Source organism: Sceloporus occidentalis, unplaced genomic scaffold (assembly GCF_023333645.1).
Source record: "Sceloporus occidentalis isolate IW3139 unplaced genomic scaffold, rSceOcc1.0.p SCAF_1, whole genome shotgun sequence".
NCBI lineage: Eukaryota > Metazoa > Chordata > Lepidosauria > Squamata > Phrynosomatidae > Sceloporus > Sceloporus occidentalis.
The window spans coordinates 189176571-189189033 of record NW_028316981.1 but is presented as its reverse complement, the minus strand read 5'-3'; the positions used below and the strand labels follow the sequence as shown (position 1 = coordinate 189189033).

The window sequence follows — 12463 nt, the reverse complement described above, 5'->3', positions numbered from 1 at the left end:
TCTCCCAATGCAGAAAAGGGTTTGGCATGCCCAGATAGCTTTAGATACTGACATCCGTATTTCTACACATCCAGGCTAACTCTCCCTTGCCATCACTCTGTTTTAATGTTAATTAGGTCCATTTCTGGAATCACCTAAGCAGGCCATTCCAGGCCACTGACTGTCCAGTTTGAATTTCTCTCTCTGACCAGCCCCTACAGAAGTGCATTTTTCCCTAGACAACTTTACTGACTACAGTGGACCCTTGTTATACGCTGGGGTTTGGTTCCAAGATCCCCCGTGTATAACAAAATCCGTGTATGCTCAAGTCCCATTAAATATAATGACATAGCAAAATGGTGTCCCTTATAAAAATGGAAAATCAAGGTAAATTTATACTTTTTTGGAACATTTTCAAACTGTGTATGCTTGAATCCGTGTATAAAAAATCCGTGTATAAGAAGGGCAGACTGTAGTTCTCACCTCCTCCTTACTTTCTTTAATAAACATATGGAATTGGAAACTGGGTTTGATTTAATTCAGTTGCTTAGACTAAAAGCTTCAGTCATGTGCTTGGCAGAAACATTGATGTGGGTTCTAAGGTGTTTAAATGAAGCTCTGGGAAAGAAGCCTATTTCTCATCTCATTTGAAAGCTATTATATTCCTGTGTAAGTGACAAGTTCTTACAGCTGTATAAAAATTATCATTATTAACTTGTGGGAAGTGTCAGTTTGAGAGCCAGCTTGGTTTGGTTGAGTATTGAACTGGGACTCCAGGAGACCAGGTTTTGAATTACCATTCAGCCATGAAAACTTACTCGGTGATAACACGTCACACACACTTAGCCTTAGAGGAGGGTAGTGGCAACTCTTCTCTGAATAAACCTTGCCAAGAATACATAATGATAGGGTCACCAAAAGTTGAAGAACTGACTTGAAGGCATATAACAACAAAGTGGTAGTCTGTCTCTGAAAAATGCCACTATATGTTCACTTTGGAGCAGCGTTGGCTGATTTAAACCAAGTTGGTTTTAACCAAATAACTTTTTAAAAAATACTGATTTTTTAAACTGACCATTCATTTATGTATGTTAAATTCTGAGTTACTACTATTTTCAATCCCTCTTACTGGAACAACAATGATTGCCTGGATTTAAACACTTGAACAGTTTATTGCCATCTCTTCATTATTTATTTATTTATTTATTTATTTATTTATTTATTTAAGCCTAATGGCTACAACATCTGAACTGCATTTTGCTACTTAATATTTTGATTGAGTCCTTTATTGGTATAGTCCTATACTCCTAATAAATAAAAAGTAAGACTAATGATTAACATTAACTTATTCTTATTTTCATTTATCTCCAAGAGTTCTTTGTATGTTTTATTATATATAGTCTGCATATGCTCAGATTTAATAGGAATAATAAACTAAAAAAAAATTGATGCTTCATTGAAAGATGTAAATTCTATCAAAGTATAATAGCTTTGGATTGCTAATGTTAGAAAGGGTTAAAACATGTCTATCAGGCTTTCTAAAACAAAATGTTTCACAGTATTAATATAATAAGCAGGACTCATTTTTTCCATTAAAATGTTAATAGAGAAAAAACTGCTTTAAGCAACAACAATAAAAATGGTGGGTTTTTTGGAGTTTAGAAGAGCCCAAAACCCTTTTTTTCCAGCCCTGCCTTGGAGCTGGTTCTGTATTACAGAGTCGAAGTTACAGGTTTACTGGTGGTGCTAAGTGTAGCTAATCTGTTTTGCATGTTCCTTTTCAGTGTGTCTCCAGGAGCTTGGTCTGCACACTTATGCTAGATGATAGCTTAGATGAGAATGTGCCAACTTGTTATGTAGTTAAATCACCTTGAGTTGTGGACTTATTCCTCTATTCTGGAGTTGGTGCTTAACCTAGGGCCTTGCTAAAGATCTAACCATCTCATTTCTGTGCTGCGTGCTTAACCAGCATGCTTTGTTTGCACAGTTCTCATTCTTTTTTCCTCCAAATGGTTACCAACTGTGAGGGTTAGGTTGTTTTAGAAAGCCTGATAGACATTTTTAAATTCAAAATGTCTGCAATGTCGCACTAGGTAAGGAATGGAGTAGGACTGAGGCTTCTTCTCCACCTTGTTATTATCATAGAATCATAGAGGTGGAAGAGACCACAAGGGCCATCCAGTCCAACCCCCTGCCTTGCAGGAAATCCAAATCAAAGCATCCCTGACAGATGGCCATCCAGCCTCTGCTTAAAGACCTACAAGGAGGGAGACTCCACTACCCTCCGAGGGAGTGTGTTCCACTGTTGAACAGCTCTTACTGTCAGGAAGTTCCTCCTAATGTTGAGGTGGAATCTCTTTTCCTGCAGTTTGCAACCATTGTTCCAGGTCCTGTTCTCTGGAGCAGCAGAAAACAAGCTTGCTCCCTCCTCAATATGACGTCCCTTCAAATATTTAAACAGGGCTATCATATCACCTCTTAATCTTCTTTTCTTCAGGCTAAACATCCCCAGCTCCCTATTATTTTGTACCCTATTTGCTAATTTTTTTTCCTTGCACCATCTATCATTCTCCATGAGACATGCAGAGGCATCAACTGTGGGAGCAGAAGGTGTCTGCTCATGGGAGAATTTAATGGCATTTAGCATCTTTCAGGGTCAATTTATTTATTATTTATTTATTTTATTTTATTTTGAGTATTTATATCCCGCTGTTCAGCCACAAAGGCTCTCAGAAGGGCATGGAGCACTGACCTTGCCTGAAAAGGATGTAGCTGTTTGCTACTTCCTGCAAAGTAGGGCTTATCTTGATGGCAACCACTGTCCCCAGAGGAGCAGTAGAAATATCCTCTTGAATGAAAATTGCTGGACCAGAGGTTGGCGAACTGTGTCCCTAAGACTGTAAGCAGCCCTTGGCCTAAGTTCAGGCAATCCCCTAGCCAAATTTCAGAAGCCCTCTTTAAGTGATTGATTCAGACTTCTAGTAAGAGTGGCCTACCCATTCCCAGGAAGCCCATTGGGCAAGATTGAATGAGAATGAGTGGAAGGTTGGAGGAAGAAGACCAGCAGCCTGCTCCCTTTTAACATTGTTCCTGCCAACATGAAGACCCCACCAGATGAGGGAATATGATCCTTGACCAGAAAAAAGGTTGCACAGTCCTCATTTAGCCTCTTCCATCTATCCGACGCTAGCAAATGAGAGAGTAAGCATCAGCAATGGAGAATAGCTAGGCCTGGTAGGTTGACTCTGCCCAATCACAACTTTCTTCTGTGTACTGAGAAGAGCCACTTCCTTCTTGGGCTTATTTTGGAAGGCTGCCACTTGCAGTGGGTTGGCACTCAAACTGGGATGACCGTAGGCAAGGGACAGGATTCTGAAAGGTGAAGTAGCTCTAGTGAAATGAGCAGTCAACATTGCTCTTAGCCCAGGTTGGGGTCAGGTGTGAGTTCACGGTGGGTTTTCTGGGTCAGTTTAAGACTACTGATATGTATTTGAATGAAGGATGTTGGGGGTCCTTCATTCAAATACATGTATCACAGAATGGTGTGGTGGAAGGCAATAACATGAGTGGAGAGTGATTGTGTTATCCACACCCTCTGTGGCCTTGCGGTCCACCTCTCAGTGATGTTTGTGTTTTACTACATCAGATGAAATCGTAGTTAAATTTCTTTTCAGTATGACGTCTACCATGGAGTTAGTTCCAAAGTCCCACATTATTTCCTCATCACGGTGTTCTGGATGTGCTGAAAGGCCTTTGTTTCTAGTGATGCACTGCTGCCACTTGTAACGTGTGTAAAAAAGTGTTCAGGTTCTCATTTACTTTTATTGTGTTGAATCAAGTAGATTTTTGTTGTCGTTGTTGTTAGTCTATATTTGCATTCTTTATTGATTTCTGTGAGTCGCCTTGAGACTTTGAAAGTGGGGGTGAAATACCTTGAGATATTATTTGTCCATTTCAGATCTTGTTAGCAAGAGAAACAAAATGGGAAAACAAACAAACAAACAGCTTCATTTATATACCGCTTCATACTGAACTAACAGTGTCTAAACAGTTTACAACTGTAAGCTAACTGTCAGCTAAAAGTTGAATCATTTCCATGGGAAGGACAAAGAAGCTGTGAGTGTTACCTGAGATCTAGATATAGCACTTGTGATGTGTGTGTTAAATATTCCCCTCCAGATAAATGTCACAGAACAAGATTTGTATAGCAATAGCACACCTACATTTCCCCTTTTCTTCTGAATTCAGTTGGCTCTCTGAGACTCTAAATCAAGCAGTTCTCATTACTTCATATTTGAGTTATGGCAGCATTGAACAAGGTATTTAGGAGCCATGGGATGTGTGGATTCACTATTCCCGGATGTCTTAGTGAAAATAGCGAGTTGGCATCTCTTATATACTTTGGAAGGCAATTAGTTTTCTCTTCCCCAAATTTGGGGAAGGAGTGGCACTTAAACACAACCACCCAAATGGATGAACAGCCTTTGTTCAGCAGATCTTCCAAAATGCATCCTGTTTCCAGACAGGGTTTGTTGATCCCTTAGAACAGAGTTTGTTAGAATGTACCAAATACAGCAAACAGCTGTTTTATAGCTATAATAAAATGAATTTGGAGCCTTAAGCATGTCTGCACTTTGTGTTCTGGGAACATGTGCCACCTGAATAGATCACTTCCATTAGCACTGCAGAGCAATTAACGCCATTTTTCAGATCTTTAATGTTCAGGAAGAGAAAAGCGATCAATAATGCAAGGCTAGCTGTTGAAAGTGGCTCATACAGGTTAAAAGGACTGCCTGCACTTCTGGCATTCTCCTTAGGACCCACTGAGAGCCATCAAAACATACTATTTTTGAATGGTGTGTGTGTGTGAGAGAGAGAGAGAACATGTAGAGGTATCCTGTTTTGCTAGAATTCTGTTTTGCAAGAGATACTGAAATTGATGTGTTCTATTTTTCATTTATTCCAGCTATTTAGGGAAGGGAGAGCAGAGCATACTTGAGCTTGATACAGGTGCGAGTCAAAACAGAATCAGAAACAAGAGTTGGCTTATTCATACTTTTGTACTTTATTTTTTTGAAATCCTAAATCAAAATAGAACCCAAACAATTGTTTGTAGGTTTGGGTTGCCATTATGGTTGGACTTTTAACCTAGAATTGAACAAAGATGCAGACAGAAAAGGTTTCACCACAACATATGTAGTGGTGCACTGCTGATTTTGATCAGCCTGGATTGTGAGCTCCTAAGCTCAAAGTCTAAGATAATTTTCATACATTTTGTGTTTGTTTAGGCAAGAACAGCTGAGATGCTGTGAGATTGCTATTTACTGGCAAGGCTGAAGATAAACAGCTTGGCGGAGGAAGAAGAAGATGATGTTGGCTGAGTTCAGACAAAATACCTAATTGGTTTAATAAGGAGAGATCTGTGCATAAGCTTTGTGCACACCCACGCCACCCCTTCGTTACTTCCTTCTTAGCGTGCTGTGATTGAAGACTTCCTGGGTTAATTAATCATTACTTCCTGTTGTGTCTAATCCAGAAAACTATGGCAACCAGGTTGTGAAACCAACTTCAAACCATGGTTTTAAACCTTGCTTTCTGATGTGCTCAACATCGTCAGTGATCTGGCAACTGTAGCTTCCTGGTACATAACAGGAAGTTATGTGTAAATAACCTAGCAAGTTCTTAAAGTGTGTCCACAGGGGAATTCATTCCGCACCCCCACGCCTCCGATGCGGATAAGAAAAAAAACCATGGTGCCTCAAGTCACATTTATCCTCAGTAGTGGTGTGATGTGCAGGTGGCCCCTAGTGCAGCCACATGCACGCACCTCCATGAAAACAGTGGGGCTTGCCATCCACAGATGCTCAGATCCATGGATGGCAAGCCCACTGTATTTGTAGTCTATTGAGAAGAGGCAGTGTGCCCAGGCACAAGACTTATGCATTACTTGGCTTAATAAGTGAAGAAAGGTTGCATCCAACATGGGCCAGTGTTGCTCGCCATGGTAGAGAGCCCTCCCCATTCTCTTGCACATAGTCACACTTGGTAGCTGTCAGAATAGCTCCGCAAGCACTTTCTTTGAAATTTTCACCTTGAAGGTCAAGTTGTTTGTCAAAGAGAGTTTCCTTACAGACAGGTTTTCTGTAGTCTGATACAGGACAGAATGTACCAGCCTCCAATTGTCCAGGCTCTGAAATGGGTCATATCTCCAATAAACCAGAAAAATCTGAGGCATGGGTTGATGGGAAGTAGATGGTATGGGACTGAGCAAGAGAATGGCTTTGAGAGTTTTGTGTACATGCATGTATAATTATATAAACTCATCATTTCCCCCCATATTGCATCAAGTGATGAGCCAGGATTAATACTTTTTATGTTTCCCATTTTGCTCCCTGCTATGTTCCAACTGTCGATATGTGTTTAAGGCTTTTCTGTCTATTATGCATAATATTAGCATACAATATCCCAAAGCTATTAATTGCCTCATTACATAAGCAAATCAGCAGTGTAACATGATTATTTATATTTTTTTCACATGAGCCAGAACTGAGCCAGTTATCAAACCTTTTATCCATCTGAATGGAGCCAAATTAGAATCATTGAATGCTGAATCTAAACTGGAACAAAATGACAAAATTGAATGGTTTGATTCTATCCATATATATGTGGACTGATACGTACCTGCCATCTCTACCATCTCCTTTATCCAAAAATTATCTAGTACACTGCTTTCCTTCCTCTAGTATTGTGTATGTATCTTAATTTGAAGAATCCATCTGTTTATATATCATTGTGCTAGGGATGCTATCCTGTATGGAATCTAGGTTGTTCTCATATGTTTAACTAAACTAGGGATTATGTGTAGTATTTACATATACATAAATCAATAGCTCTGAAGAAGGAAAAAACATTGGCTTTTTCCCCTCAAGGAAGATTTCATATTATATTTGTCTAGAGGTATTCCCTGCTGTGTGAAAAGATAGCAGCCATATCGCCCCTGACATAGTCACATTATCTAAGGGTCTCTGCTATCAAGTTGGCTTCAGCTTACAGTGATTCTCCTGAGAGACCTCCAAGAGCCCTGGCCATCAACAGACCATCTTTGGTCTTGCAAACTCAGAGCCTTCCCAGATAAGATAGGGCCAGTTGCATTTTGGAGTACTGAGTACTGAGGTTCAATGTGCTTAAACTGCAAGTCCTGCTTTTCTTGAAATGTTTTATGATCCTCAAGAAAACTTGATTTATGCATGGAAGGCAGCTGTATAAAAGATTATTTGAAAAAAACTCCCTCTTGGCTAGCTTATTGGATCTAAAAGGAAATATTTAGCTTCTGTTTTTTGGGATTACATGGCTGGCATGCAAGTTTTCAGTTAGTGAAAAAAGAAATGATATAGTCTGGAGAGCTGTTATCACTATTCTGGTTTCCTGCATGTGGTCTTTGGAGGTTTCAGTGATTCCATAGCAGATCTTCCATCATGAACTCCTGAGCTCTGTCTCTATGACTCCGGAAGTGTGGGAATTAAAAGTGTTTGCTACCTTGGTCACTGGCTCACAGCTCGATGACTGCATAACCTGCTGCTTCCCTTGATACCAACTGGGGTGTAGTGTATGCCAGATTAACATCATAAAACTGGTGAATTCTTCCAGAAAACCATACTAAATTGCTTCTGAGGAGGTAAGCTCAAGTCTATGAAAGCTCATCCTACCAACTTCTTTCTTTCAGTTAGTCTCAAAGGTGCTACAAGATCCCTTTGCATTATTCTTATTATTCCAAGCCATGTAAACAACACTCACACTTGAAACACTGGAGTAACTTTTATGGTATACATTTTATTCTAAATTGAAAGATGGGGATCTGGATCCAGCAAGTCTTTTCCCCATTAGTGGAATACACTTTTTCTGAAATGAAAATGATCCAGTCATGCTGAAGATGCACAACTGCATTGGAGGGTTGATATGGAAGTTAAACAACCAAGAAGTCCAACCATAGCAAGCAGCATTTAAACTGCCCGCTAGTTTAATAGACAGAAGGAAGTTTCTTACAAATGCCCATTCAGTTATTAGAAAGAAGTGGCTTTAATATCTCCACCTTTAATGAATGTTCTGTGTGTAGGCTTCAGCCTTCTGTGGCTACCTTTAATGATTCCTGCCCTTTAGTTTCTTGGACTTCAGTTGAATCTTTTTGGAGTTGCCAAGTTGTAAGTTTACATGAAAGCAAAAGCCACAACTGGTAGAAGGTGACTGCCAAAGTTTTCAATGGGAAGGGAAACCTTTGTTGGTGGGAGTGCTGGATCTCCTCTTCACTGCCTACCAGGTTTTCAGTGGATTGGAGGAATGATGGGAGGTAGCATCACACTTATTTGCAGATGTCATCTGCCCCCAGTTGAAATGCTGACTTGGAGTTGTTCCAGCCAAGGCTTCAGTGGGGAAGCTACCTCGGCTATGTGAAGTCGAAGGCTTTCATGGCCGGCATCCATAGTTTTTTGTGAATTTTTCGGGCCAAGTGGCCATGTTCTAGCAATGTTTCGCCAGCATCTGTGGCTGGCATCTTCAGAGAATGTTTGCCTGGAAAGGACTTGGCTATATATATTGTGTGACCTGGAAAGGCAGGAGTGATTTGCATGTATATTGTTTGTTACTAATGGCAGTCCTAGAACATGGCCACTTAGCCCGAAAAACCCACCAAAAACTACCTCGGCTACTTGCAGGGCTTCCCTGGCAACTACCCCCTCCCCCGCATGCTATAAAGCTCTGTCTGGCTAGAAGAGCAGGGATGCCTTAGCTTGGGCTGCTTTTCTTGTCCCATGGTCTTGCCCACTTAAGGAGGATCCTGGGCAGGAGCTTTAATGAATGGTGGAATCCTTTCAGTTACTTTAGATCATTGATTGAAAATAATGGTGGAGATAGTTTTGGAGGAGGTAGAGCTTTGGGGAGAGAGAGATTTAGCTGGGACACTTACAGATAGGGATGGGTCCAGGGGCTAGAGCTTCCCTAATCCTGGTCTAGATTCACCTGAGATCAGAGTTCAAAGTGTGCTGCTTGTGACCTAGGAATCTTCTGTGCAGCCCCTTGACTTCCTTCAGACACATCTCTTCATTCCCAAATCAACTTTATTTTAGCAAAAGAAACAAGATAATGCCTCCAGAACCCCCCAGGATATTCTCTGTTACATTTCAAGGAGGCTTTGCCTAAATTTTCATTAAGAAGTGACCAGAACAGCACTTTGCACAAATGATGGGGCTAGATGCACAACTAGTGAGGTCTGACCTGAAAATGGAGTGAGGGTGGACCTTCCACCCTGTCTTCCAACTGCTGCATTGGATCATGTAACCAAGGTGGACCATTTGCAAGATGGACCTGTAGTTGTAGGACCACATGGAATATTCAGAATTGCTTTCATTGGGTTTATTTGGCTATTATGAAGGCATAGACTGCCACCATCAAGGGACAGAGCATAGCTTGGAATGTTATTTTAAAAAGCCAACATCAGTCCTATCTATCTATCTATCTATCTATCTATCTATCTATCTATCTATCTATCTATCTATCTATCTAATCTTATTTTATCATATTTTGTGTTTGTTAAAACACCCCCCCATAGAAAAATGACCCCAAATACTTACTACAAATGGCTGCCTGAAATACCTACTCGAAAGTTTTACTTGTTGCGGTCCTAAAAATGCCATCACCAAGTTGTTGTGTTGCTCCACGAAAGTGGAGCAGTAAAGTGTTGCAGGTTTCATGTGCTAGGACAAAGATATATTTCTGCTTGTATTATTTCAGTGTTTCACATGTCAGGCTGCCATTTGCAAATTGTTCAAAAACTGGAGCAGCTACAAGACAGAGTTGGATTACCAACTGGGACTAAGCAAATGTTTTTCATACACTGGACAAAGATATCCTTGAGTGGGTTATTGCTCCCACTTACTCTACTAGACAGAGCTAGGAATAGCTGTCACATAGGAATATCCCTTGTGGGAGAGAGTCCTTTCTAGTTTTCCTCCTTAACTCATCAGCAGGGCACACAGGTAGAGCTCCAGCTGGTTTTTCATGCCTTCTTTCCTTTCCTAAAAATCTCCAAATAATTTTATTTTGCCCCCTTCTGTTTTGTCCTCCTTCACCTACTCCCATCCACCTCCACTCTTAGAGTAAAGATAGTTGAGGTGGAAAATTGTCATACAGCACAATATTGAGCTTTAGATCCAAAATTCTCTCTTGGTCAGGGAAAATTTTCTGTGCACTGGCAAAGAGGCAGCAGGGGGAAGCAAGGCATACATTCAGCCAGTACCTCACTGGAATGGAGACATACTGGATTGCAAAAGAGGGGTCCCTGTTGCAAATGGACTTTAAATTTCCTGGACTTTGAAAATCTCCAAATTGCCGCATGGCCAGAAAGAGGAGGAGCCTGCCTGCAAAAGATAACCTCCCCAGCATACCATCTTTACTAAGGACTGAAACAACATGCATGCAACTGACTAACATCTCCAATTGGTTTTTTTCCCTATTTGGTTTGTAACATCTTGCCTGATGAAGAAGCCCATGGTGCTTCAAAAGCTTGCAACAAGTATATTGTGCATTTTGTTTGGACAATAAAGGTATCACTGATGGAATTTTGTTTGTATTTGTTAAATGGCCAACACAGCTACCTCTGCATGTATTCAGCCAGTAGTTCTTGAAGTTACAAGAACATTGAGTGTGAAACTTTTCAAAATGATGAGAGTTTTAATAGTCTTGTGTCCTGCTCCAAAATGTCTGGCTTGAAGAGAGGCTTAGCCAGTATTAAGGATAAGTGAATAAAACAAAGATATAGCCCTGTGCGTCTGTAAAATCAGTATGTAGAGAGATCTTGCAGCACCTTTGAGAGTAACAAAGAAGTTGATAGCATGAGCTTTCATAGACTTCAGCCTACTTCCTCAGATGCATGTTTTGCATGTGAGAATGAAGTAAAACAGTCCAGTATACATGGTAGAATTCAAAGATATAGCTGTGTTTGTCTCAGTATGTCAACTAGACTGTAGAATCAGTATGTAGAGAGATCTTGCAGCACCTTTGAGACTAACTGAAAGAAAGAAGTTGGCGGCATGAGCTTACGTAACTTAAGTCTACTTCCAAATGACCAAATACATCTGAGGAAGAAGACTTAAGTCTAGGAAAGCTTGTGCTTCCAACCTCTTTCTTTCAGTGTGTCTCAAAGATTCCACAAGGTCTCTCTCTATACAAATAAAATGAGGAAAGAGTAGAAACCTGGGACAAGAAAGCTGTTGCAAGTTTTTCTTCTCTATCCTGCTTGGAGAGCTCAGCCGCTTTTGCTTCTGCTCTCTGGCCTCCTTCCCCAGTCTGCCAAGGGCAGAGAAGAGCATCATCCCTTGCACCGCTCTTAAGCTGTGTCCCAGGAGGGTAGAGATTGGCTAGTGGTGAGCTCTTGGGCTGCAGTAAGAAGGAAGTGGTTCTTTTAGATAGCTATTAATAGACTACATCTGAGAAGCAGATCCATTGTGTCTTGTATTATCTTCTTCCCAGCCCACCTCCAAGTCCTTTGGACTAGACCCAGTGTTATGGGGAAAAGAAATTCAGATCAATTGCTCTTGTTGTGTTGTTTGTTTTTCCTTTTGCTTTGCATAACCAAAGCAGCTCTCTCCTCTGGTGTAAAAGCCTTGTCCTTGTAGCACAAAAGCCAAACTGATCTCCCTGATCATGCACTATAGGTCAGTCTACCCAGTCAGGTACCTTTCAGATATTTGAGGCTGCAGCTCTTATAATTTCTAACAGCTGGGACTGATAGGGATTGTATTCTAGAAAATCTAGAAAACCTCCGAGGAGGAGAGTGCTCTTGGTAAAGGGAGAGGGAGAGTGAATTTGCAACAGATACACAGTGTGAACCAGTGGATGGGTTGTTGCTTCTGAGAGTGCCATTTCATGTATTGCGCCAAGTGACTAAGCTGTGTTTTCAGCTTCAGCTCTCTGCTGTGAAATGGGATGAGCAGTAGTGCACCTTGTAAGATTGCTGATTTCTATATCTGGAAGACGTTGTTGTTGTTGTTGTTGTTGTTGTTATTATTATTATTATTATTTCAAGGAAAGCTAAGCAGAAGAACAAATCACTGACACTGGATATAGCTGCTGGAGTTCTGCTTCTTGTTCTGCAAATTCCTGTGAAATAGCTTTAGTCTTCATTTTTTCCTCCTATCACTAACTTATTTACCCACTTACACACACAAATGCATGGACAACATGCGTGTCCCTGTGTGACCAGTCATTGTTTTGCCAGTTCACAGGTAAGACTGTGCCTTGCCCAGTCTCCAGTTTTTGAAGTGCTGCTACATAGAAGAGGACTGTGCAGAGCAGTCTACGTGTGAATTACTATTTTAATTTCATTTGATTTAACCAGGCTGATTTTCTTTGTGTTTTCTAGCTGCACAAAACGCTCGGGAGCAATTTGAAGAGGTAGAGAAGTCCCTGAAAGAAATGGAGGACTCAATCAGGT

General features: G+C 40.8%; 1 protein-coding gene across 3 annotated transcripts in view; it reads left to right on the top strand.

Annotated features, from left to right (window-relative positions):
* PRKCSH (PRKCSH beta subunit of glucosidase II) overlaps nt 1–12463 on the top strand; it is a 63204-nt gene that overhangs the window by 36498 nt on the left and 14243 nt on the right. For all 3 annotated transcript variants that reach the window (XM_089487517.1, XM_089487505.1, XM_089487513.1), the window contains one exon: nt 12392–12461. In XM_089487517.1, coding sequence (XP_089343643.1) covers nt 12392–12461 — 70 coding nt within the window. The remainder of the gene's footprint in view (nt 1–12391; nt 12462–12463) is intronic.